Source organism: Salvelinus sp. IW2-2015, linkage group LG8 (genome assembly GCF_002910315.2).
Source record: "Salvelinus sp. IW2-2015 linkage group LG8, ASM291031v2, whole genome shotgun sequence".
Lineage (NCBI taxonomy): Eukaryota > Metazoa > Chordata > Actinopteri > Salmoniformes > Salmonidae > Salvelinus > Salvelinus sp. IW2-2015.
In genome coordinates, this window is record NC_036848.1 from 50,187,298 (window position 1) to 50,211,911 (window position 24,614).

At 42.8% G+C, this 24,614-nt stretch overlaps 1 protein-coding gene and 2 long non-coding RNA genes across 6 annotated transcripts in view; 1 reads left to right on the top strand and 2 right to left on the bottom strand.

Moving 5' to 3' along the window:
• map3k4 (mitogen-activated protein kinase kinase kinase 4) overlaps positions 1-24,614 on the bottom strand; it is a 101,023-nt gene that overhangs the window by 1,308 nt on the left and 75,101 nt on the right. The window contains exons 19-28 of one of the 2 annotated variants that reach the window (XM_070444978.1): positions 23,967-24,110; positions 22,036-22,136; positions 21,641-21,724; positions 21,170-21,361; positions 20,857-20,927; positions 20,497-20,613; positions 16,265-16,424; positions 14,416-14,535; positions 11,275-11,381; positions 127-306 (exon numbers count right to left, since the gene is read on the bottom strand). In XM_070444978.1, the coding sequence (XP_070301079.1) occupies positions 127-306; positions 11,275-11,381; positions 14,416-14,535; positions 16,265-16,424; positions 20,497-20,613; positions 20,857-20,927; positions 21,170-21,361; positions 21,641-21,724; positions 22,036-22,136; positions 23,967-24,110 (1,276 nt within the window). The remainder of the gene's footprint in view (positions 1-126; positions 307-11,274; positions 11,382-14,415; positions 14,536-16,264; positions 16,425-20,496; positions 20,614-20,856; positions 20,928-21,169; positions 21,362-21,640; positions 21,725-22,035; positions 22,137-23,966; positions 24,111-24,614) is intronic. The other variant, XM_023993605.3, reaches the window with a different exon arrangement.
• Positions 10,111-10,823, top strand: LOC139028083 (uncharacterized). Of its 2 annotated transcripts, XR_011480258.1 has the most exons (4): positions 10,111-10,210; positions 10,253-10,297; positions 10,600-10,636; positions 10,785-10,823. It is a non-coding gene; the product is annotated as an uncharacterized lncRNA (long non-coding RNA). The 2 variants fall into 2 exon arrangements; XR_011480257.1 differs by lacking the exons at positions 10,600-10,636; positions 10,785-10,823 and adding an exon at positions 10,512-10,540 and having other exon boundaries at positions 10,253-10,307.
• LOC111968076 (uncharacterized) lies at positions 16,929-20,488 on the bottom strand. 2 transcript variants are annotated; one of them, XR_002877828.1, is made up of 4 exons: positions 19,748-20,488; positions 18,679-19,342; positions 18,272-18,498; positions 16,929-17,864 (listed from the first exon to the last, which is right to left on the bottom strand). It is a non-coding gene; the product is annotated as an uncharacterized lncRNA (long non-coding RNA). The 2 variants fall into 2 exon arrangements; XR_002877827.1 differs by having other exon boundaries at positions 19,744-20,488.

Consider the following 24,614-nt stretch of genomic DNA (forward strand, 5'->3'; position numbering starts at 1 on the left):
ATTCCCCTTTTCACATTTAATCTAGACTACCATGTGACTGTTTATGCATGTTTTGCCAATCTAGTACACATTATAGTACCTCTACGTCCAATGTTCTTTTGTAATGAAGTATGTAATGTTTCTGACCTTGACGAATGGGTGGTCTAGCAGTGTACTGGCAGTCCAGCGTTGTTTGGGCTCGCTCTCCAGACAGTGACCCAGGAAATCCTTCCCCTCTGTGGACAGCTTCTCTGGGATGGGGGGCTTGTGGCCCATACCCACCTTGTACATGATCTGAAAGTTGTGCTCGTACTCGTGCCACGGCCTCTGCATGGTGGGAGAGGGGAGAAGGCTTGAGATTTTTCAAAACACAGAAGTTTCTGCTTAACTGCAGGCAAATGCACAGGGTTTAGATATTTTGATGAGAAATCATAATCATCATAGCCTACATACAAAACAGAGTTTGGGAGGGACAGAGGATTGAAGAGGGAGACAGAAAAAGCGAGACAGTGTGAGAGAAAAGAGGACATGCAGTCTCAAGACATATGTAAACAACCTTGAATACCTGTAAAACAATGGATGTATACTTCCCCGAAGCATTCACACTAATAGTGGTGGTGGTGATCGTAGTAATAATAGTAGTGGTTGTAGTAATGATGCTAGTAGTAGTAGTAATACCAGTGGTAGTCGAAGTAGTAGTAATAATAGTAGTGGTTGTAGTAGTGGTAGTGCTATTAGTAGTGATGCTAGCAGTAGTGTGATAGGAGTAGTAGTAGTGGTGATCATAGTAATAGTAGTAATGATAGTAACAATAGTAGTAGTGCTAGTATTAGTAATTGTGATAGTGCTACTAGTAGTGATAATAGTAATAGAAACAATAGTGGTTGTAGTAGTAGTAGTGGTGATAGTAATAGTAGTAGTACCAGAAGTAGTGATAGTGCTAATAGTAGTTGTAATGGTAGTGCTGATAGTAGTAGTGGCGCTACTAGTAGTGATGATACTAGTAGAATAAACAATAGTGGTAGTAGTGGTGATAGTATAATAATAATAGTGGTGATAGTAGTAGTACTAGTGATCGTAGTAGTACCAGTAGTGGTGATAATAGTAGTAGTGATAGCAATAGAAACAATAGTGGTTATAGTAGTGATAATAGTAGTAAACTCAGCAAAAAAAGAAATGCCCTTTCACTGTCAACAGCGTTTATTTTCAGCAATCGTAACATACTTAACACATAAATATTTGTATGAACATAAGATTCAACAACAGACATAAACGGAACAAGTTCCACAGACATGTGACTAACAGAAACTGAATAATGTGTCCCTGAACAAAGGGGGGGGGTCAAAATCAAAAGTAACAGTCAGTATCTGGTGTACAACAGCTGCATTATGGACTGCACCAGATTTGCCAGTTCTTGCTGTGAGATGTTACCCCACTCTTCCACCAAAGCACCTGCAAGATCCTGGCCATTTCTAGGGGGAATGGCCCTAGCCCCTCACCCGCCGATCCAACAGGTCCCAAAAGTGCTCAATGGGATTGAGATCCGGGCTCTTCGCTGGCCATGGCAGAACATGACATTCCTGTCTTGCAGGATATCACACAGAACGAGCAGTATGGCTGGTGGCATTGTCATGCTGGAGGGTCATCCTGACATGAGGGAGGATGTCGTCTTCCCTGCAACGCAGAGCGTTGAGATTGCCTGCAATGACAACAAGCTCAGTCTGATGATGCTGTGACACACCGCCCCAGACCACGACGGACCCTCCACCTCCAAATCAATCCCGCTCCAGAGTACAGGCCTCGATGTAACGCTCATTCCTTCGATGATAAACGCAAATCCGACCATCCCCCATGGTAAGACAAAACCGCGACTCGTCAGTGAAGAGCACTTTTTGCCAGTCCTGTCTGGTCCAGCGACGGTGGGTTTGTGCCCATAGGCGACGTTGTTGCCGGTGATGTAAGGCAGGTCCTCACCAGACAACAGGCCTACAAGCCTTCAGTCCAGCCTCTCACAGCCTATTGCGGACAGTCTGAACACTGATGGAGGGATTGTGCATTCCTGGTGTAACACGGGCAGTTGTTGCCATCCTGTACCTGTCCCGCAGGTGTGATGTTCGGATGTACCGATCCTGTGCAGGTGTTGTTGCCTCCTTGCAGCATGCCTATGGCACGTTCACGCAGATGAGCATCCTGGGCATCTTTCTATTGGTGTTTTTCAGAGTCAGTAGAAAGGCCTCTTTAGTGTCCTAAGTTTTCAAAACTGACCTTAAATGCCTACCGTCTTAATGACCGTTCCCACAGGTGTATGTTCATTAAATGCTTATGGTTCCTTGAACAAGCATGGGAAACAGTGTTTAAACCCTTTACAATGAAGGTCTGTGAAGTTATTTGGATTTTTACGAATTATCTTTGAAAGATATGGTCCTGAAAAGTGGACATTTATTTTTTGCTGAGATTAGTAGTAGTGGTGATAGCAGTAGTAGTGGTGATAGTAGTAGTGGTGGTAGCAGTAGTAGTGGTGATAGTAGTAGTGGTGGTAGCAGTAGTAGTAGTGGTGATAGTAGTAGTACCGGTAGTGGTGATAGTGATATTAGTAGTGGTGATAGTAGTAGTAGTGGTGATAGTGGTAGTGATAGTAGTAGTATTAATAATGGTAGTGATAGTAGTAGCAGTAGTAGTAGTGGTGATAGTGGTAATAGTATAGTCGGTGATAGTAATTAGTGTAGTGATAGTAGTAGTAGTAGTGGTGATAGTGATAGAGTAGTGGTGATAGCAGTAGTAGTAGTGGTGATAGCAGTAGTAGTAGTAGTGGTGTAGTAGTAGTAGTGGTGATAGTGGTAATAGTAGTAGTAGTAGTGGTGATGATAGTAGTAGTAGTGATAGTAGTAGTAGTAGTAGTAGTGGTGATAGTAGTAGTAGTAGGTGATAGTAGTAGTAGTGGTGATAGCAGTAGTAGTGGTGATAGCAGTAGTAGTGGTGATAAGTAGTAGCAGTGGTTGATAGTTGTAGTAGTAGTGGTATATAGTAGTGGTGATAGTAGTTGTAGTAGTAGTGATGGTAGTAGTGGTAGTTGGTGATGGTAGTAGTGAAAGTAGTAGTAGTGGTGAAAGTAGTAGTAGTAGTAGGTAGTAGTGGTGGTGAAAGTAGTAGTAGTGGTGATAGCAGTAGTTAGTAGTGGTGATAGTGGTAATAGTAGTAGTGGTGATAGTGGTAATAGTTGTAGTAGTGATAGTAGTGGTGATAGTGGTAATAGTAGTGTGTAGTAGTGATAGTGGTAATAGTAGTAGTAGTAGTAGTGGTGATAGTAGTAGTAGTGGTGATGGTAGTAGTGATGGTAGTAGTGGTTAGTGGTAGTAGTGAAAGTATGTAGTAGTGGTGGTGGAAAGTAGTAGTAGTAGTGGTGGTGAAAGTAGTAGTAGTAGTGGGTGGTTGAAAGTAGTAGTAGTAGTGGTGGTGAAAGTAGTAGTAGTAGTGTGTTGAAAGTAGTAGTGTAGTGGTGGTGAAAGTAGTAGTAGTAGTAGTGGTGGTGAAAGTAGTAGTTAGTAGTGGTGGGAGTAGAGTAGTAGTGGTGGTGAAGTAGTAGTAGTAGGTAGTGGTGGTGAAAGTAGTAGTAGTAGTGGTGGTGAATAGTTATGTGATAGTATGTTATAGTGGTGGTGATAGTAGTAGTAGTAGTGGTGATAGTAGTAGTGGTGTTAGTAGTTGTAGTGGTGGTGATAGTAGTAGTAGTGATAGTATAGTTAGTAGTAATAGTAGTAGTAGTGAATAGGTTAGTAGTAGTAGTGGTGCTAGTAGTGGTGCTAGTAGTGGTGCTAGTAGTGATTGGTGTAGGGTAGTGGTTGGTAGTAGTGAAAGTAGTAGTAGTAGTGGTGTGTGAAAGTAGTAGTAGTAGTGTGGGTTGAAAAGTAGTAGTAGTAGTAGTAGTAGTGGTGGTGAAGTAGTAGTAGTAGTAGTAGTGGTGATAGTTATAGTGTGTAGTAGTGTGATAGTAGTAATAGTGAGTAGTAAGGTAGTAGTAGTAGTGGTGATAGTGGTAATAGTAGTAGTGGTGATAGTGGTAATAGTTGGTAGTAGTGATAGTAGTAGTAGTGATATAGTAGTAGGTAAGTGGTGCTAGTAGTGATGGGTAGTAGTGGTAGTGGTGTGATGGTAGTAGTGAAAGTAGTAGTAGTAGTGGTGGTGGAAAGTAGTAGTAGTAGTGGTGGTGAAAGTAGTAGTAGTAGTAGTAGTAGTAGTGGTGGTGAAGTAGTTAGTAGTAGTAGTAGTGGTGATAGTAATAGTGGTAGTGATAGTAGTAATAGTGGTAGTAGAGTAGTGGTGATAGCAGTAGTAGTAGTAGTGTGATAGTGGTAATAGTAGTAGTGGTGATAGTGGTATAGTTGTTAGTAGTGGATAGTAGTAGTAGTGATAGTGTAGTAGTGATAGTAGTAGTTAGTAGTGGTGATAGCAGTGTAGTGGTGATAGTAGTAGTAGTAGTAGTGTTATAGTTAGTAGTGGTGATGGTAGTAGTGATGGTAGTAGTGTGGGGGTGGGTGGTAGGTAGTGAAAGTATAGTAGTAGGTGGTGATAGCAGTAGGTAGTTAGTGGTGATAGCAGTAGTAGTAGTAGGGTGATTAGTGTAGTGGTATAGTGTATAGTAGTAGTAGTAGTGTGATTGATAAGTAGTAGTAGTGAAGTAGTAGTAGTAGTAGTAGTGGTGATAGTAGTAGTAGTAGGTGAGTTGTTAGTAGTAGTGGGTGATAGCAGTAGTAGTGGTGATAAGTAGATTATGTGGTGATAGTAGTAGTGTAGTGGTGATAGTAGTAGCAGTGTGATAGTGTAGTAGTAGTGGTATAGTAGTAGTGGTGATAGTAGTTGTAGTAGTAGGATGGTAGTAGTAGGTGTGGTGAAGTAGGTGGTGAAGTAGTAGTAGTGGTGGTGTGAAAGTAGGTAGTTAGTTAGGTGGAAAGTTAGTAAGTAGTTAGTGTGATCAGTGGTAATAGTAGTAGTTGGGTGATAGTGAGTATAGTTGTAGTAGTTGATAGTAGTGGTGATGTGGTAATAGTAGGTGGAGTAAGTAGTGATAGTGGTAATAGTAGTACGTAGTCTAGTAGTAGTTTGGTGATTAGTAGTAGTGTATGGGATGGATGGTAGTAGTGATGGATGTAGTGGTAGTGTTAGTAGTGAAATAGTAGTAGTAGTGGTGGTGGAAGTAGTAGTAGTAGTGGTGGTGAAAGTAGTAGTAGTAGTGGTGGTGAATAAGTCAGTAGTAGTAGTAGTGGTGGTGGAAAAGTAGTAAGTAGTGTAGTGGTGAAGTTAGTTGTAGTAAGTAGTGGTGAAGTAGTAAGTAGTAGTAGTGGTGGGATAGTAGTATAAGTAGTGGTCGGTGATAGTAGTTAGTGTGGTGATAGTAGTTGTAGTATGTAGGTGATAGTAGTGTAGTAGTATGGTGATAGCTAGTAGTTGGTGATAGTAGTTGTAGTGGTGGTGATAGTAGTAGTAGTGATAGTAGTAGTAGTATGTAGTAGTAGTGAAGTAGTAGTAAGTGGTTGTAGTAGTGTGCTAGTAGTGGTGCTAGTAGTGATGGTAGTAGTGTGTAGTAGTGAAAGTAGTAGTAGTAGTGGTGGTGAAAGTAGTTAGTAGTAGGTAGTGGTGGTGAAAGTAGTAGTAGTAGTATTAAGTAGTGGTGGTGAAAGTAGTAGTAGTAGTAGTAGTCGGTTGATAGTAATAGTGGTATGATAGTAGTAATTAGTGGTAGTTAGTATAGTAGTAGTGGTGATAGTGGTTTAATAGTAGTAGTGGTGATAGTGGTAATAGTTGTAGTAGTGATAGTAGTAGTAGTGATGTAGTAGTGTGTCTAGTAGTGATGGTAGTAGTGGTAGTGGTTATGGTAAGTAGTGTGAAAAGTTTAGTGTAGTAGTGGTGGTGAAGTAGTAGTTAGTGTATGGTTGGGTGAAAGGTAGTAGAGTAGTTAGTAGTAGTAGTAGTGGTGGTGAAAAGTAGTAGTAGTAGTAGTAGTGGTTATAGTAATAGTGAGTAGTGATAGTAGTAATAGTGGTATAGTAAGTGGTGATAGCAGTAGTAGTGTAGTGGTGATAGTGGTAAATAGTAGTTAGTGTGATAGTGTAATAGTTGTTAGTAGTGATAGTTAGTAGTTAGTATAGTGTAGTAGGTAGTGAGTAGTAGAGTAGTAAGTAGTGGTGATAGAGTAGGTAGTAGTGATAGTAGTGTGTATAGTAGTGTTTATAAGTAGTTAGTGTGATGGTAGTAGTGATGGTAGTAGTGGTGGTAGTGGTGGTAGTAGTAAGTAGTAGTAGTAGTGGTGATAGAGTAAGTAGTAGTGGTGATAGCAGTAGTAGTAGTAGTGGTGATAGTAGTAAGTGGTGATAGTGGTAATTAGTAGTAGTAGTAGTGGTGAGTGATAGTAGTAGTAGTGATAGTAGGTAGTGAGTAGTAGTAGGGTGATAGTAGTAGTAGTAGGTGATGTAGTAGTAGTGGTGATAAGCAGTAGTAGTGGTGATAGAGTAGTAGTGGGGTATAGTAGTGGTAGATGGTGATAGTAGTTAAGCAGTGGTGATAGTTGTAGTAGTAGTGGGTATAGTAGTAGTGGTGATAGGTAGTTGTAGTAGTAGTGATGGTAGTCAGTGGTAGTGGTGATGGTAGTAGTGGAAAGTAGTAGTAGTGGGTGGTGAAGTAGTAGTAGTGTGGTGAAAGGTAGTAGTAGTAGTGGTGATAGTGGTAATAGTTAGTAGTGGTGATAGTTGGTAATAGTGTGGTGGATTAGTAGTATAGTAGTGGTTATAGTGCGTGTATTTAGTGGTTCAGTAGTAGTAGTGGTAATAGTAAGTAGTAGTAGTGTGATAGTAGTAGTAGTGGTGAGGTAGTAGTGAGGTAGTAGGGTAGTGTAGTAGTGAAAGTAGGTAGTAGTGGGTTGAAAGTAGTAGTGTAGTAGTGGTGGTGAAGTAGTAGTAGTAGTGGTGGTGAAAGTAGTAGTAGTAGTGGTGGTGAAAGTAGTAGTAGTAGTAGTGGTGGTGAATAGTAGTAGTAGTAGTAGTGTGGTGAAAGTATAGTAGTTAGTTAGTGGTGGTGAAGTAGTATAGTAGTAGGTTGGTGGATGCAAGTAGGTAGTAGTAGTGGTGGTGGTGAAAGTAGTACGTAGTAAGTGGGTGGGTAGTAGTAGAGGTGATGTATTGTAGTAGTGTGTGATTAGGTGTATATAGTAGTGTGGTGATAGTAGTAGTGGTAGATAGTAGTTGTAGTGGTGGTGATCAGTAGTAGTAGTGATAGTAGTAAGTAGTAATATAGTAGTAGTTAGTAAATAGTTTAGTAGGTGAAGTAGTAGTAGTTGGTGTAGTGTGGTGCTAAGTAAGTGGTGCTAGTAAGTGATGTAGTAGTGGTAGTGGGTCGATGGTAGTAGTGAAAGTTAGGTAGTAGTAGTGGTGGGTTGAACAGTAGTAGTAGTAGGTGGTGAAAGTAGTAGTAGTAGTGTAGTTAGTGGTTGGGTGGAAGGTAGTAGTAGTTAGTAGTAGCGGTGATTAGTAATAGTAGTAATAGTCGGTAGTGATAGTAGTAATATGGTATAGTAGTTGGTGATAGCAGTAGTAGTAGTAGTGGTGATATGGTTAATAGTAGTAGTGGTGATAGTGTTAATAGTTGTAGTTAGTGATATGTAGTAGTGATTAGTAGTAGTAGTGATAGTAGAGTCAGTGATAGTAGTAGTAGTAGTGGTGATAGCAGTGAGCTAGTGGTATAGTAGTAGTTGGTGATGGTAGTAGTATGTGTAGTGCGTGTGGTGGTGGTAGTATGAAACGTAGTAGTCAGTTGGTGGTTGGAAAGTACGTGATTAGTAGTTAGTGGTGATAAGTAGTTGGTAGTATGGTGGTGGATAGTAGTAGTAGTAGTGCGTTGATAGTAGTTCGTAGTGGGTGGTTGATAGTAGTAGTAAGTAGTTAGTAATGTAGTAGTATAATAGTCAGTAGTGAAAGTAGTAGTAGTGGTTGCTTTAGTAAGTGGGTGCTATAGTGGTGCTAGAAGTGGTGCTAGTAGTGGATGGTAGGTAGTTGGTTGGTAGTAGTTTGTGAAAGTAGTAGTAGTAGTGTGGGAAAGTAGTAGTAAGTAGGTGGTGCGTTGAAAGTAGTTAGATAGTCAGTACGTAGTATAGTAGTTAGTAGTTAGTTGTGGTGAAGTAAGTTAGTATAGTAGTAGTAGTAGTAGTGTGGTGAAAGTAGTTATTATAGTAGTAGTTGGTGATAGTATTAGGTGGTAGTGGATGTAGTTAATAGTGGTAGGTCAGTATGGTCGATATCAGAGTAGTAGTAGTTAGTGGTGATAGTGGGTTGATCAGTGGTAAAATAGTTGTAGTAGTTATAGTAGTAGTAGTGATTAGTATAGTAGTGATAGTCAGTTAGTAGTAGGTGATTAAGCCCAGTAGTAGGGTTGATAGTAGTAGTAGTTTAGTAGTGGCTATAGTAGTAGTTGGGTGATCGGTAGTTAGTGATGGGTAGTTAGTGGTGTGGTGTGGTAGTAGTGAAAGTAGTTAGTATGTGGTGGTTGAAAGTAGTGAAGTAGTAGTTAGTGGTGGTGAAAGTGTAGTAGTAGTAGTAGTGGGGTGAAAGTAGTAGTAGTAGTGTGGTGGTAGTAGTAGTGTTGGATAGTAGTAGTAGGTGGTGGTGATAGTAGTAGTTGAAGTATTAGTGGTGATAGTAGTAGTGGTAGTTAGTAGTGCTGATAAGTAGTAGTGGTGGATAGTAGTTGTATTAGTTGGTGTGATTAGTAGTAGTAGTAGTGGGTTGATAGTAGGTTGTAGTGGTGGTGATAGTAGTTAAGTATGATAGTAGTAAGTAGATTGATGTAGTAGTAGTAGTTAGTATTGGTATGTCAAGTAGTAGTAATAGTATAGTGAAAGTAAGTAGTAAGTGGTGGGCTTGATAGTCAGTCGATAGTAGTCGTAGTAGCTCAGTAGTATATGTGGTTAGTAGGTAGTTGGTGATGGTCAGTTAGGTGATGTAGTAGGTGTGGTGGTGGGTGTGACGTAGTAGTTAGTGTGAAAAGTAGTAGTGTTGGTTGGTGAAAGTTAGTAGAGTAGTAGTGGTGGTGAAAGTAGTAGTAGTAGTGGTGGTGTGACCAGAGTAGTAGTTAGGTAGGTGGTGGTAAAGTAGTAGAGTAGTGGTGGTGATAGTAGTATGGTGATGGAGTGATAGTGTGTAGTGTGAGTTGGTGATATTAGTAGTGGTGATAGTAGTTTGTAGTTGTGGTGTGATAGTTAGTAGTTATAGTGGTTGATAGTAGTAGTGTGTGATAGTATGTTGTGTGATCGGTGGTGATAGTTTCAGTAGTAGTGAATAGTAGTAGTAGTAGTATAATAGTAGTAGTGACAAGTTAGAGTAGTTGGTGCTAGTAGTGGTGCTGAGTAGTGACTGGTGTAGTAGTCGGGTAGTTAGTGAAAGTAGTAGTAGGTAGTTGCGTTGGTGGAGTTAGGAGTAGCTAGTAGTGGTGGTGAAAGTCAGTAGGCAGATTAGTAGTAGTTAGTATGGTGGTCGAACAGTAGTAGTAAGTAGTAGTGGTTGATAGTAATAGCGTAGCGTTAGTGTATAGTAAGTGGTAGTGATAGTAGTAAATAGTGGTAGTAGTTAGTGTGTGATAGCCGAGTAGTAGTAGTTAGTGGTATAGTAGTAGTGGTGAGTTAATGTTGTGTAGTTAGTGTGTAGTAGTAGTGATAGTAGTAGTAGTGAGAGTAGTAGTGGTGATCGTATAGTGTGACGTAGTAGTTTAGTAAGGGTAGGTAGGGTTTTGGGAGCGTATAGTAGTGTAGTAGTTGTGATGGGTAGTAGTGATGTAGTAGTGGTAGGTAGTGAAAGTAGTTAGTAGTGTGGTGAAAGTAGTAGTAGTGGTGGTGAAAGTAGTAGTAGTAGTGGTGGTGAAAGTAGTAGTAGTAGTGTGGGTGATAGTAGTAGTAGTGGTGGTGATAGTAGTAGTGAAAGTAGTAGTAGTTGATAGTAGTAGTGGTGATAGTAGTTGTAGTAGTGGTGGTTGATAGTAGTAGTAGTGGTGGTGATAGTAGTAGTAGTGATAGTAGTAGTAGTGATTAGTAGTAGTAGTAATAGTAGTAGTGAAAAGTAGTAGTAGTGGTGAATAGTAGTAGTGGTATAGTGTTGTAGTAGTGGTGGTGATAGTAGTAGTAGTGGTGATAGTAGTAGTAGTGGTGATAGTAGTGAAAGTAGTAGTAGTGGTGCTAGTAGTAGTGAAAGTAGTAGTAGTGGTGCTAGTAGTAGTGCTAGTAGTATGATAGTAGTAGTAATAAGTAGTAGTGATAGTAGTAGTAGTAATAGTAGTAGTGAAAGTAGTAGTTAGTGGTGCTAGTAGTAGTGCTGTAGTAGTGAAAGTAGGTAGTAGTAGTGTGATAGTAGTTGTGATAGTGATAGTAGTGGTAGTGGTGATAGTAGTGGTGATAGTAGTGGTAGTAGTGGTGATATGGTGATAGTAGTAGTGGTAGTGGGGATAGTGGTAGTAGTGGTGATAGTAGTGGTAGTGGTAGTAGTGAAAAGTAGTAGTAGTGGTGCTAGTAGTGGTGCTAGTAGTAGTGTGATAGTAGTAGTTAGTGGTGATAGTAGTAGTGAAAATAGTAGTAGTAGTGGTGGAAAGTAGTAGTAGTGGTGCTAGTAGTAGTGAAAGTAGTATAGTGGTGCTAGTAGTAGTGGTGATAGTAGTAGTAGTGAAAGTAGTAGTAGTGTGCTAGTAGTAGTGCTAGTAGTATGATGAAAGTAGTAGTTAGTGGTGATAGTAGTGGTGATAGTGATAGTAGTGGTGATAGTAGGTGATTAGTGTAGTAGTGTGATAGTAGTGGTAGTGGTGATAGTAGTGGTAGTTAGGTGATAGTGCATGTGTGGGGATAGTAAGTGTTAGTAGTAAGTTAGTGGTGGATAGTAGTAGTAGTTGGTGATAGTAGTAGTAGTGGTGATAGTAGGTAAGAGTGATAAAGTAGTAGTAGTGGTGTGTAGTAGGTGGGGAAAGTAGTAGTAGTGGTGTGATAGTAGTAGTAGTAGTAGTGGTGATGCGTGATAGTAGTAGTGGTGATGGTGATAGTAGTAGTAGTGGTGATGGTGATAGTAGTAGTAGTGGTGATGGTGATAGTAGTAGTAGTGGTGATGGTGATAGTAGTGGTGATGGTGGTGGTAGTAGTAGTAGTAGTGGTGATAGTAGTAGATATGCTAGATCCAAGGGGGGAAACAAGATGGATGGTATGAGGACCATTGTGGTTAAATGTCAGCTCAAAGTTCCTCTTGAGTGTAGACAGAGAGTGTGTGTATGCATTCTTACTTTCCCAGTCACCATCTCTATGAGGACACATCCCAGACTCCAGATGTCGGCTGCTCGTCCGTGACCTTCGCCCTTTGCCCTGGTAATGACCTCAGGTGCCATATATGCTGATGAAGAGAGAGTAGGAAAACAGCAGGTTAACTCAACTAGGCAAGCAATGATCTTTTGAACTTACAAATGCACAGAATACATGACATTCTCCATTCTTGTGTAGACATTGACAACTGTACAGCAGGGAGATTAAACAGAGATACAACACAACAATGACAAAGGAGCACAGGTATGGCTACAGACTCACTACAATAAAATGACCCAGGCTTTTGTAAACTCACATTGCCTCTTGTGAGTCCTTCCATCAGAAGAGAAATAGTGACCCTGCTGGTGCCAACGGGTGGTGACATTACATTTGAGTCATTTAGCACAGGGAAACTTTTTCATAGCAAACTCCTCAGGGACTTATGATCTTTGATCTCCTTATGACCTTATGATCAGAACACAACTCGAGTAAAATAAAAATAGCATACAAGGAGTTTTACTTGGGCAGTGCATGGCTGGACGAATCAAGTCTCAGGCATAGGTCTCGAGCCCTGAGAAGAAACATTTTAAAGGCCCGCCTCTTGGCATTGGAGAGAACATTTCAAGCTAATTTCCTGTAATTCTACATATTTTGTCATGGACAGAGATTTTTTTGTTGTTGCAGATAAAGCTAGTATCCTGCAATTCAAAAAAAAATTTGGCAGAGAACAAACTTACAAGTTTTAAAGCTTAAAGTACAGTGCATTTATGTCATTTTGGGGGAACAAGAAGTATTGAGTTGAAACATGTAACTGGTGGATTGCTGTGGATACCAATATCCCTATGAGACTTCCAGGCTCATGTTCAAGGTAATAATTAAAACAAATACACTGCTCAAAAAAATAAAGGGAACACTTAAACAACACAATGTAACTCCAAGTCAATCACACTTCTGTGAAATACAAAACTGCCACTTAGGAAGCAACACTGATTGACAATAAATTTCACATGCTGTTGTGCAAATGGAATAGACAAAAGGTGGAAATTATAGGCAATTAGCAAGACACCCCCCAATAAAGGAGTGGTTCTGCAGGTGGTGACCACAGACCACTTCTCAGTTCTTATGCTCCTGGCTGATGTTTTGGTCACTTTTGAATGCTGGCGGTGCTTTCACTCTAGTGTAGCATGAGACGGAGTCTACAACCCACACAAGTGGCTCAGGTAGTGCAGCTCATCCAGGATGGCACATCAATGCGAGCTTGTGCAAGAAGGTTTGCTGTGTCTGTCAGCGTAGTGTCCAGAGCATGGAGGCGCTACCAGGAGACAGGCCAGTACATCAGGAGACGCGGAGGAGGCCGTAGAGGGCAACAACCCCAGCAGCAGGACCGCTACCTCCGCCTTTGTGCAAGGAGGAGCACTGCCAGAGCCCTGGAAAATGACCTCCAGCAGGCCACAAATGTGCATGTGTCTGCTCAAACGGTCAGAAAACAGATTCCATGAGGGTGGTATGAGGCCCGACGTCCACAGGTGGGGGTTGTGCTTACAGCCCAACACCGTGCAGGACGTTTGGCATTTGCCAGAGACACCCAAGATTGGCAAATTCGCCACTGGCACCCTGTGCTCTTCACAGATGAAAGCAGGTTCACACTGAGCAACATGAGCAACATGTGACAGAGTCTGGAGACGCCGTGGAGAACGTTCTGCTGCCTGCAACATCCTCCAGCATGACCGCGTTTGCGGTGGGTCAGTCATGGTGTGGGTGGCATTTCTTTGTGGGGCCGCACAGCCCCTCCATGTGCTCGCCAGAGCACATTTGTGGCCTGCTGGAGGTCATTTGCAGGGCTCTGGCAGTGCTCCTCCTTGCACAAAGCGGAGGTAGCGGTCCTGCTGCTGGGTTGTTGCCCTCCTACGGCCTCCTCCGCGTCTCCTGATGTACTGGCCTGTCTCCTGGTAGCGCCTCCATGCTCTGGACACTACGCTGACAGACACAGCAAACCTTCTTGCCACAGCTCGCATTGATGTGCCATCCTGGATGAGCTGCACTACCTGAGCCACTTGTGTGGGTTGTAGACTCCGTCTCATGCTACCACTAGAGTGAAAGCACCGCCAGCATTCAAAAGTGACCAAAACATCAGCCAGGAAGCATAAGAACTGAAAGTGGTCTGTGGTCACCACCTGCAGAACCACTCCTTTATTGGGGGTGTCTTGCTAATTGCCTATAATTTTCACCTTTTGTCTATTCCATTTGCACAACAGCATGTGAAATTTATTGTCAATCAGTGTTGCTTCCTAAGTGGACAGTTTGATTCACAGAAGTGTGATTGACTTGGAGTTACATTGTGTTGTTTAAGTGTTCCCTTTATTTTTTTGAGCATGTATATATTTGGAGATCTGGCCTTGAGAACCGATTTAGCAGACGCTCTTACCCAGAGCGACTTACAGTTAGTTCATTCATCTTTAAGTAGCTAGGTGAGAACAAGCACATTATCACGGTCAATGCTATCCAGGATCCTCGGGACGTCTCTACCCTAAACACCAACTCCCATCCTTACCCTAACACAAACATTTTAAATGCCAACTTCAAAAATGGGTTAGTGAGGTCCCAAGGACCATGGATAGCATGGACCGACCATATTATTTATCAGTCATAGTAAGTCAAAACTTTTCCTCAAAGCTGCTGTCAGCAAAGTGCAGGTGTTTGTGCAAGGAAGGCAAGGGTGTTGTGATTATTCATTATAAACTGGGTGGTTTGAGCACTGAATGCTTATTGGCTGACATCTGTGGTATATAGACCATATACCACGGTATGACAACACTTTTATTTTTACTGCTCTAATTATGTTGGTAACCAGTTTAATATTATAGCTATCAACTTCCATCAAACTGTGACCTGTTGTGTTACTCCACATAAAGTGATAGCAAGCCCAGCCGAGAAAACATAGACAGATATGATTTGTGTCCTTATATGGAAGAGGGGGAAGGAAGAATATAAGATAGCGCAACCCACTTGCCACCCCCCCCCCCCCCCAGAGTTTTTGTTTTGTTTGAGAGGTAGGTTTGTCAGACGTTTTCAGGAAGATGGACATTTAAAACTGAAGTACTATTGGATTTATGTGGCTCCCTCACCTGCCGTGCCCATGGTGCTGTTAACCTCTCCGGGCATGGTCTGTGCGTTGTTCAGCTTCACCGAACAGCCAAAGTCCCCCAGCTTGATCAGGCCGGACGACGTCAGGAAGATGTTGGCTCCTATAGTAGAGAGGGGGAACGGTGACAAAGAGGCCAAGAGAGTGATTTTGATTGATTTAACCAGAGAAGTCACATTGAGACTAGGATAACAAGGGCAGGAGTAGTGAGAGAAGCATGGAGAGGGAGAGTGCATTCATAGAGTCAGTGAGATCAATTACTTCTGCTGCGTTAATGATACTGGAGGCACAGGAAGGTTTGATGACTAAATCTCAGAATTATGATAGCTTTAAACCCCCAGCCAATTTCACTAATGCTAAAATGCATGAACTGATTAATAAGGTGCCTGCACAGCCCTGACATTGACTTGAGACCATAGCACTCACATCTGTAGCCATGAAATGCTTTGAAAGGCTGGTCATGGCACACATCAACACCGCCATCCCAGACACCCTGGACTCCAATTTGCATACCGCCCCAACAGATCCACAGATGATGCAATCTCTATTGCACTCCACACTTCCTTTTCCCACATGGACAAAAGAAACACCTACGTGCAAATGCTGTTCATTGACTACAGCTCAGCGTTCAACACCATAGTGCCCACAAAGCTCATCACTAAGATAAGGACCCTGGGACTGAACACCTCCCTCTGCAACTGAATCCTGGACTTCCTGACGGGCCGCCCCCAGGTTGTGAAAGTAAGCAACACATCCGCCACGCTGACCCTCAACACGGGGGCCTCTCTGGGGTGCATGCTCAGTCCCCTCCTGTACTCTCTGTTCACCCAAGACTACGTGGCCACGCATGACTCCAACACCATCATTAAATTTGCCGACTATATGACAAATCCTCTCCCTCAAGGTCAGCAAGACAAAGGAGCAGATTGTGGACTACAGGAAACGCCACAATCCACAGACGGGCTGTAGTGGAGCGGGTCGAGAACTTCAAGTTTATTGGTGTGCACATCATTAAGGACCTCAGGAGGCTGAAAAGATTTGTCATGGGCCCTCAGATCATCAAAAAGGTTTTTAGCTGCACCACTGAAAGCATCTTGACCGGCTGCGTCACCGCTTGGCATGGCAACCGCTTGGCATGGCAACCGCTTGGCATCCGACTGCAGAGAGGACTGGCCACCCCTCTCTAGGTTTCTTCCTAGGTTTTGGCTATTCTAGGGAGTTTTTCCTAGCCACCGTGCTTCTACACCTGCATTGCTTGCTGTTTGGGGTTTTAGGCTGGGTTTCTGTACAGCACTTTGAGATATCAGCTGATGTAAGAAGGGCTATATAAATACATTTGATTTGCATGGCACTAACGAGGGTAGTGCGTATGGCCCAGTACATCACTCGGGCCGAGCTCCCTGCCAACTAGGACCTCTATACTATGAGGTCCTAGTTGGAGGAAGGCCCTAAAAATCTCTAACCACCGAAGTTAGACTGTTCTCTCTGCTACTGCACAGCAAGTGGTACTGATGCACCAAGTCTGAAACCATCAGGACCATGAACAGCTTCTGCTACCAAGCCATGAGACTGCTAAATAGTTAACCAAATAGCTTCTCAGATTTTCTGCATTGGCCCTTTCTGCACCAACTTTGACTCATCACATATGCTGCTGCTGCTGTTCATTACTGCTACTATTATTTCTCTATTTTCTTTCTCTCTGCATTGTTGGGAAGGAACCGTAAGCATTTTACTGTTAATCTACACCTGTTGTTTACAAAGCATGTGACAAACAAAATTTGATTTGACTAGACCAACAGTATGCTAGAGAGAAATGCTGACTGCTAACTGACCCTTGATGTCTCGGTGCACGATGCCGTGTTCGTGGAGCACGTTGATGGCCGTGGTGGTCTGTTTGCTGTACAGCCTGATGACGTGTTCCTGTAGGCCAAGCCTGGACACCTCCTCCAGGGTCCCCTCATCACAGTACTCCATGAAGATGTACATCTCCTCCTGGTGGGGGGACACACAATCAGACAAATACTATTTATGTAGCATGTAGACAGGTAATGCATACATCCAAACCGATGATAAAGCCCATTCATACGTGGTTTCATCTCATTCTTACACAGACTAACTGAAATTGAACCGAACTTTGAAACTTCCCCGAAGTTCACTGGCTTTTCAGAAATTCTGGTTGGAGGATTCCCTCTTAATTCTGGGAACCTCCAACTAGAATTTCTGAAAAGCCAGGGAAAGTTTCTAGAATTTCTGAAAAGCCAGGGAAAGTTTCTAGAATTTCTGAAAAGCCAGGGAAAGTTTCTAGAATTTTGTAACCCATACACGCATGCTCTTACCCAGTCTCAAGAAAATAACTTTTTGGCTCACCTGCCAAGCATATGTTTTTACCAGGCAAAATAATGAATTGCCTTTTTTGTGTCACATATACATTAATTTCAGTATATTTCACTGAGATAATAAGTTATTATGTTGAATACAAACTTAAGAGGCCAGAGCAAAATTTGAAACAAAATTATTTTAATATATTGATCAGTTTATTTGTAGAGCACGTTTAAAAACAACTGTAGTTGACCAAAAGTGCTGTACAGAGTGAAAAAACACCAAACAGTGGGCACACAATGAAATAAACCAAACATATCAGATACAATGAATAAGAGTACATAGAAGTCAAAACAGGGCAACAACAATGGTAAGATACAATTATGAGAAGTGCAGTAGAACTGATACAAAGGGGAAACAGGGGAAGCAGGTCTACAAATCCTTTACTTTGAGTAGAAATACTCGCTGGTTAATTTTGGCTGTGGCTAGATTTAATTTCCCAGCCTGAATACAACTTAAGTCTTGAATTCAAAATTCTACTTTAGTATTTGCTATTAAAAGTACTTAAGGATCAAACATAACAGTACATTTGAAGGTTTTGTAAACCTATCAGATGCTTAATCATTTTAATAAACTTAAACCTCCTCAGACTCCTCACTCTCTACTGCAATCACCCTCTTTGCACGGTCTATGAAGTCCTCCTACTCCTGACAGAGTCCTGGTGCCACAGCATCACAGCTTTTATCGGATCATACTCCCTGATCTCTGGAGAGAACAGCTGGACCATAAAGAGATCTGACAGTGTATCAGACTTTAGGTTAGACCGCCAATCGGTTTTCATCTGTTTCATGGTATTAAAAACTCTTTCACATTCAGCTGTGGAGGCAGGGAAGGACGGGACCAGGTCAACCAATGCCAGCACACCAGGGCAGGACTGCTGATGGCTGCTGTTGACACAGAACCAGGACATCTTCTGCAGGGACTGGGGCTCTTGGTACATCAGCACCTTCAGGACAGTCCACTGGTCAGGGATCCTTTCAACATGGATGCCAAAGGTCTCCAGGACAGGCTTGAAGTGGTCCACCAGGGTTTCCAGTTCAGTGTCACCAAAATCTAGAATCATTGTATACATTACAACAAGATCATGCAGTTTTAATTCTCAAACTATAAAAACATGATCATGAACCTGAACCTAACCACCCTGTAATACAAAACATAAAGTAACCTGCTGCTGCATCTCCTGACTCTGGCCAGTTGGTGAAGCTGACCAGCTTGGTGGCACACAGGACCCCTACACTGGTGTCCTGGAACCTGTCAGTCATACTCTCCACTAGCCTGTCAAGTATTTTGTCATGTGATGGGTCTTGCTGTCACCTCTGGCCAGCCAAATTCCCTCATATCTGTTGGTCATTGTGGCCATCATGGGCACTTCTCTGATGATAACAGGCTCATTTTACCATCCTTTCAGAATTTTCCTCTCTTAAGGTAAGTAGTTCTTATTGCAGCTTAAATAAACATACCTGGTTTTGTACTTCTTAAGTAATGCCTGTGTTGAGCACAAGGAGCTGTGGGCTTCTGCTATGGTGATGGTGGACCTCTGCAGACAGGCAGACAGGTTGCTCAGATGTGTTAGTGTGTCATGCAGGAAGCCACAGAAGCGGATAACAGCCTCCCTCGCAGTACTATAGTATTTCCTGGCCTTGGCCTGCTGGACACCTCAGACATTTTGGGCATCAGCAGATTGAATCTGAAATACATAAAGAACAAAGACACACAAATAGACAATTAATTGCTGTCCAATTTAAAAAAAAATTAGATATGACATTTTATCAGTGCATAAAGCATTGTAACCGTGTTTGTTGTTGTTTACTGGACATTACATATGATGACTTCTGGAGTAGTTAGCATAGCAATCTAGAGCCACTACCTGTTTCAGGTGCTGGACACACCCCTGGTAACCTCGCAGGACGTGGTCCAGTGCACGCAATAGGTGTCCTACCCATCGGGTCCTGCCAATTCTGGTGGGCACCAGTGGTGTGTGCCCAAGAGCCTGGAAGCTGTTTACCAGGTTTTCACTGTTCAGTGGACTGGTGTAGAGCCCACAGAGGAGGTCTTCTACTTTCTGAAACATCACGTTGGACCGGATGGCATCAGAAAAGGTCAGTTGAAGGCGGTGTGCCATACAGTGGATTCGGATGATGTAGGCCCTGTCCCCCTTCAGTCGGCTGACCACACCATTCTTGGCTCCGGTCATCACAGCAGCTCCATCTGTTCCCAGAGCGAATAACTTGCTCCCCCACTCACACACTCCCTCCATGATGGCACTGACAGCATTGCTTACTGCCTTCTTCACCGACTTGATGCCAACAAACGTTGACTCGATCTTGCCCTTATGACAGAATCTGACAAACTAACTCCTCTTTCACAGAACTGTCTGTGGAGCCATCTGACATGACGGAGAGAAATGTAGTGTTTTTCATATTCTCTCTGATGCCGTTTCTCTCCACCTCTGCAATATGGTGCATAAACTCTTTGGCCTGCTTCTCATTTCTATATGTTGTCCACAGCGATTCCTTGTTTTTTCATCCAAACTGCAAAAATCAAACATCAAATTAATTATACAACCATATTATCCAATATAGCTGGCAGTTGATTGTGCTAAATTAGCCTTCTACCCTTTGTTAACTTAAGGATCAACACTAAGGCTGGTAAAGTCAATTGTGTCAATGCTTTAAAATGTAAACAGCATCTGGAGACAAACATTGAAATAGAGAAACATTGAAATAGAATGTTACAGAGCCATAGGAAAGCATGGAGATCCATGTCAGCATCAGTAGGCCTATAATGTCATGGTATTTATACACTATTTGGAGTTGAACCAAAGCTTATCAAGAGCTGAGAAATAACCTGGACCACGTCTGCTAAATAGACTTCAAAAAACTAGCTACAGAAGTACTAGTCAAGCTACAAGAGTAACAACATTTTCACTTACTCACACATCCACTTGAAGTCAGAAAGTGGTCTCGTCTTCTTGCCAATGGCATGTACAGTCCTAAACAGTATCTTCAACTTCGTGCTGGTCTGCTCTGACATTGCCATCAGCGCCGTCACAGAGGGTGTCAGGAGGAGAGGCTCCGGGACACGATTGAGTCCGGGACACAGACACATAGGCAATGTGACACTTGCTGCGTTCATGGACATGAATGTTCTCCAGCTTTGTTTTATTTCTGATGACAAATGAGTTGTTTCTGCTTTTATCTTTAGCATACTGGTGACACACAGAACAACTCATCACCACAGCCTAGGCATCAGATACTGTAGCCAGCCTCTTGAAACTCCTTTATCTCCAAACCTCCATTTCTCATCAAACTTTATTTTTTTATGTGATTTGTCCTCCTTTTCGTCTGTGTGTTTTCGTTTCAAAGGTTGGCTTACTCCAGGTAAATGTCGCCACATAACAGCTATTTAATGAACGGTAGCTAGCAGCAGACCCATGGCAAGTGAGCGATGTCGAGTAGCTGATGTCCTGTACGGTGAACAGCGCCGCGAAACTAGGAGCACTAGAGATGGTCTGTGACTGGCAAACATGAGTCATTTCCTGAGACATCATGCCAGATATTTTATTACATGACTATTTTGGTACAAACATTTACCCGCCAGTGTGGCGGATAGCCTTCTGAGATTTACTCGCCAAACAGAAAATCTACCCGCATTTGGCGCGTGTTTATTTCAACCCTGCTCTTACCCGATGCAGCTCAACACCAAAGTAGCGGACCAGGTTGGGGTGTTTGATGCCCTCAAAGATCTTCAACTCATCTGCTGTCTCCTTTATCGTCTTATGGTCATTCGGCTGGAACCGGATCTGATCAGGAAAATAAACATTTAAAAAAGTATAGTAAAATGTATGAAGAATGTTGATAGGCTTTACTACAGTATGAATGGATGTTAATTGGCGGCAAAGTAAAATAAACATTACCTTTTCAATTCAGGACCTTCTCCTTTAATAATAAATTAATGGAAGCCTGCACACATGTTATATGCTGCTAGACTCTTGCACCAACATTCATAACACTACAAAAGCATTTGTGAGGTCATGGCCACCTACCTCCTTCATAGCCATGAGTTCTCCAGTGTCCACATTGATGCAGGTGTACACCTTGCCATACTGGCCCTCGCCTGTAGAGGGAGACAAGTCACAGATGATCAAACACCATGGGCATGACAAACGAGGGCCTACTCCAGGGAAAATCGGAAATGGCAACATATTCCCTTTATTGTGCACAACTGTTGGCTAGGGCCTCATGGGGAATACAGAGGATAGGGTTTCATATGGGGGAGACACAGGTTCAGTTGAGGCTCTGGCCAAAAATAGTGCACTATAAAGGGAATAGGGAGCCAATGGGGTGTACAGTACATACCTATCTTGTTGCCCCTCTGCCACTTGAAGGTGACCTTGCGGAGGCCGACGTGCATGACGTTGTCGTAGGACTTGGGGGTGTGGCACACCTGGCCAATGATGTTCCTCTGCTTCATGACTGCGTAGCGTTTGTCCTCGAAGGAGCGTATGGAGCGACGTACAGCTTCCATGGGGCTCTGTCTGGCTGCCGTGTCTGAGGGATATAGAAGACTGTGTTAGGAATGGAGAGACATAAAAACAGACCAGGACACTTTTTCAATTGTCTTAGGGTAAAGGTGGGGAATGGGAATGCATAGAACAGACCCACTCTATACTCTATTCTGGAGCAGTTTAGAGGTAAAGTGCCTTGATCAATGGCAAGAGATGGCACCTAGGACTTGGTACCAGCAACTCCCTCATCGCCAGCAGTCATCCCGACACGACTTTTGGTTTGAACTTGCAACCTCTCTCTTACCCCCCTCATCATTCTCACCTTTTGATTGGCTGATGAAGGTGCGGAGCTCCCAGCTTCTCCTGGCCGTGCTGCTGGGGTCTCCTCCCTTAGGATAGGAAGGTTCTGATGTGTGGGAGTGAGTGAGAGCGAGGAGATTACACAGACAAGCAGTAAGATGGGAGCCATGTCAAGTCAGAAAAACCATACACAGGTGAAGTGACAACTCCTACTTTCCAATCCAGATGCATTTTATTTCATCCTTGTTCACAGTTGTAAAGACTGAATTATGCTATTTGGTATTTTATTAGGATCCCCATTAGCTGTTACTCTTCCTGGGGTCCACATGAAACATGACATAATACAGAACATTAATAGACAAGAACAGCTCAAGGACGGAACTACATCAATTATGCAGAATGCAGTTAACTCAATACCTTCCCTGTCATCAGTGGGACTGGAGTGTCGGCTCAGAGACTTGAACTGCAGCTCGGCTGCTACAGACGACAGCCTGTCGTTCTCGTGGAGGTTGGCCCCTCTGCACAGGGAGAGGCAAGCGCAGTGCAATTTAACTAGGATCAACTACAAAGAACTCAATATACCTGAGTTGTCAGGCATCAGAGGGGTATACTACAAAGCAGAATCAATTAAGTTAGCTAACTTTGATAAGCAACCAGAAATAACTATTGGTTTTCTGGATCATAAAAAAAGCAAAGCTTAGATGTGTTTGTTGAATCAATTAAACCTCAAACCATGCCCATTTCAAGCTTATCTTACTAAAACAGTAGAAGTTGTATGAGAATATTTAGGCAAGTTAGTCCCCTAACTCCTTGATCCTGGTTTGAAGTACAGCCCTCAGGTCCCAGACTAGGCTGGTTCCAGATCTGTTAGTGCCTCCTATGGTTATTGTGGTGCCATGATAGTGGCGAGACAGCTCAACCAGATCTGGGATCAGTGGTCAACCAATATCAGTCCCCCCAAAAAGTCTTCTTAATGAAGATAGTCCTCTCGCTTTCAAAGGGAGGTGTGTGATTATTGAGCTGGTGGAACATGACATACATACAGCTCATAATAATGTCTGGAATAGAGTGAATGGAATGGCATGAAACACATGGAAACCATGTATTTGATACCATTCCAGAGATTCCGCTCCAGCCATTACCACAAGCCCATCCTCCCCAATTAATGTGCCACCAACCTCCTGTGTTCTACATCCAAACCTCTCAACCCCACCACCAGACATATCATCTAGGGTTCTATTTCTATGTGCCCATCAAAGCTGACCTTCATATTAAAGGTTTAAAAGGTCAAACACAGACAGGTCAGATGTCAGAACGCATGCTTTCATTCCAATAGGACTGACACCAAACAAGACAAATATTATGAAGAGCGAGCCATCAGATGATTAGAATCAAAGAAAGGCCACACTATTAATATGGATTAATAGCAGAGTAACTCTCACACTGCAGGTTGATGTTTATTGTCATGAGTGTCATCCTAGAGGCAGAACTGAGCAATTTCCCCTTAGGCCAGCTGCAAAGTCAAAATTGTCTACATTGTAAAAATCCATGAACAAAAAAAAAGTGCTTTGTCTTAATTTAAGGTTAGCAGTGTTGTTAAGAGTAGGGTTAAAAACTGATTTTATGACTTTTTGGCTGTGACAGCTAGTGACCACTGCAGAGCTGCCTCCAGAACAAGATTCATGATAAAAAAACACTAACCTGAACCCGCCCTCTTTTCTCCTCTCCATGAGGAGGTAGCTAGCATGCTGTTGTGTTTCCATCTCTCACACTATGAGAGAGTTGGAGAAAATGTGTATTGTGTTGTGTGCCACTGGCTAGGTGGACAAAACAAAAGTGTGGATTAAGGTCTCTCTATATCCGTAGACTGCATTCAGAGTTAGGTAACACATTTGAGTGAAGTATCCCTTTAAAGGATTGCCCTTATAAAAGTGTAGTTTTCATATTGTGTTTTATAGCAGTCTTTTCAAATCAATGCAGATTTCTGTCATAGGCAAAACAAAACAGTCAAAGCCAATACATCTGGATGAGCATGCAGAACATGCTACTCATGGTTCGCTCCAAACAGAGACGGCATGACAGGGGTGCAGGGTAAACCACAGGGAGCATGACAACCTGAACCTCCGGTGGAATATTTTGGAAGTGGGATATGGGATATCAGCCTGTTGCTGGGGTGCCCTGGGTTGACAGTGGGTGGTCCTTACAGAGAACCCGGTTGGAGGATTCCCTGCCTGCTTATTCCCTCATGATTCCGGGATCCTACAAACAGGATTTCTGGAAAAACCTGGGCACTTTCGCAACCCCAGTAGTACTTGGTAGGTACTGAAACTTAGGGGGGGTGGGGCTACCTGACGTCATTGGGGGTGGACCCAGGTGCTTTGGATGGGCTGTGTTCCCCGGGGGCGGGGCCTGGGGCCTGAGGGGCGGGGACTGGGCGGGGGCCGGTAGGTAGACACAGCTGGGTCCGTAGGTCGCAGGGGAGACTCCTAGAGCTGTGGTGGTGACAAAAACACACTGAGGATCTCTGGGGAGCGCCTTGGAGATGAGGGAGTCAGAGTCACGCACACAGGCAATCACACACTCACTCGGTGTAATACCCTTTCTAGCAAATAGGAATGAGCATTTAAATAAAAATTACTGTACGAATAGTCGCAGGACTCTCAAATAATTGTAAAAAAAAAAAAAATCGAACACAAGGCCCGCACTGGAAAGAAATGTGTTGCCTATGCCAACAGTGCCCGACAATGCCTAATTTAGCATAACCATTACAGATAACAAATCCTAATTGCTAAATTGCACCATATACAGTGCCTTCAGAAAATATTCACACCCCTTAACTTTTTCCACATTTTGTTGTGTTACAAATTGGGATTAAAATTGATTTAATTCTTCTTTACAACCCACACAACATTTTATTTAACGAGGCAAGTCAGTTAGGAACAAATCCTTATTTACGATGACAGCCGATTGTGCACCGCCCTATGGGACTACCAATC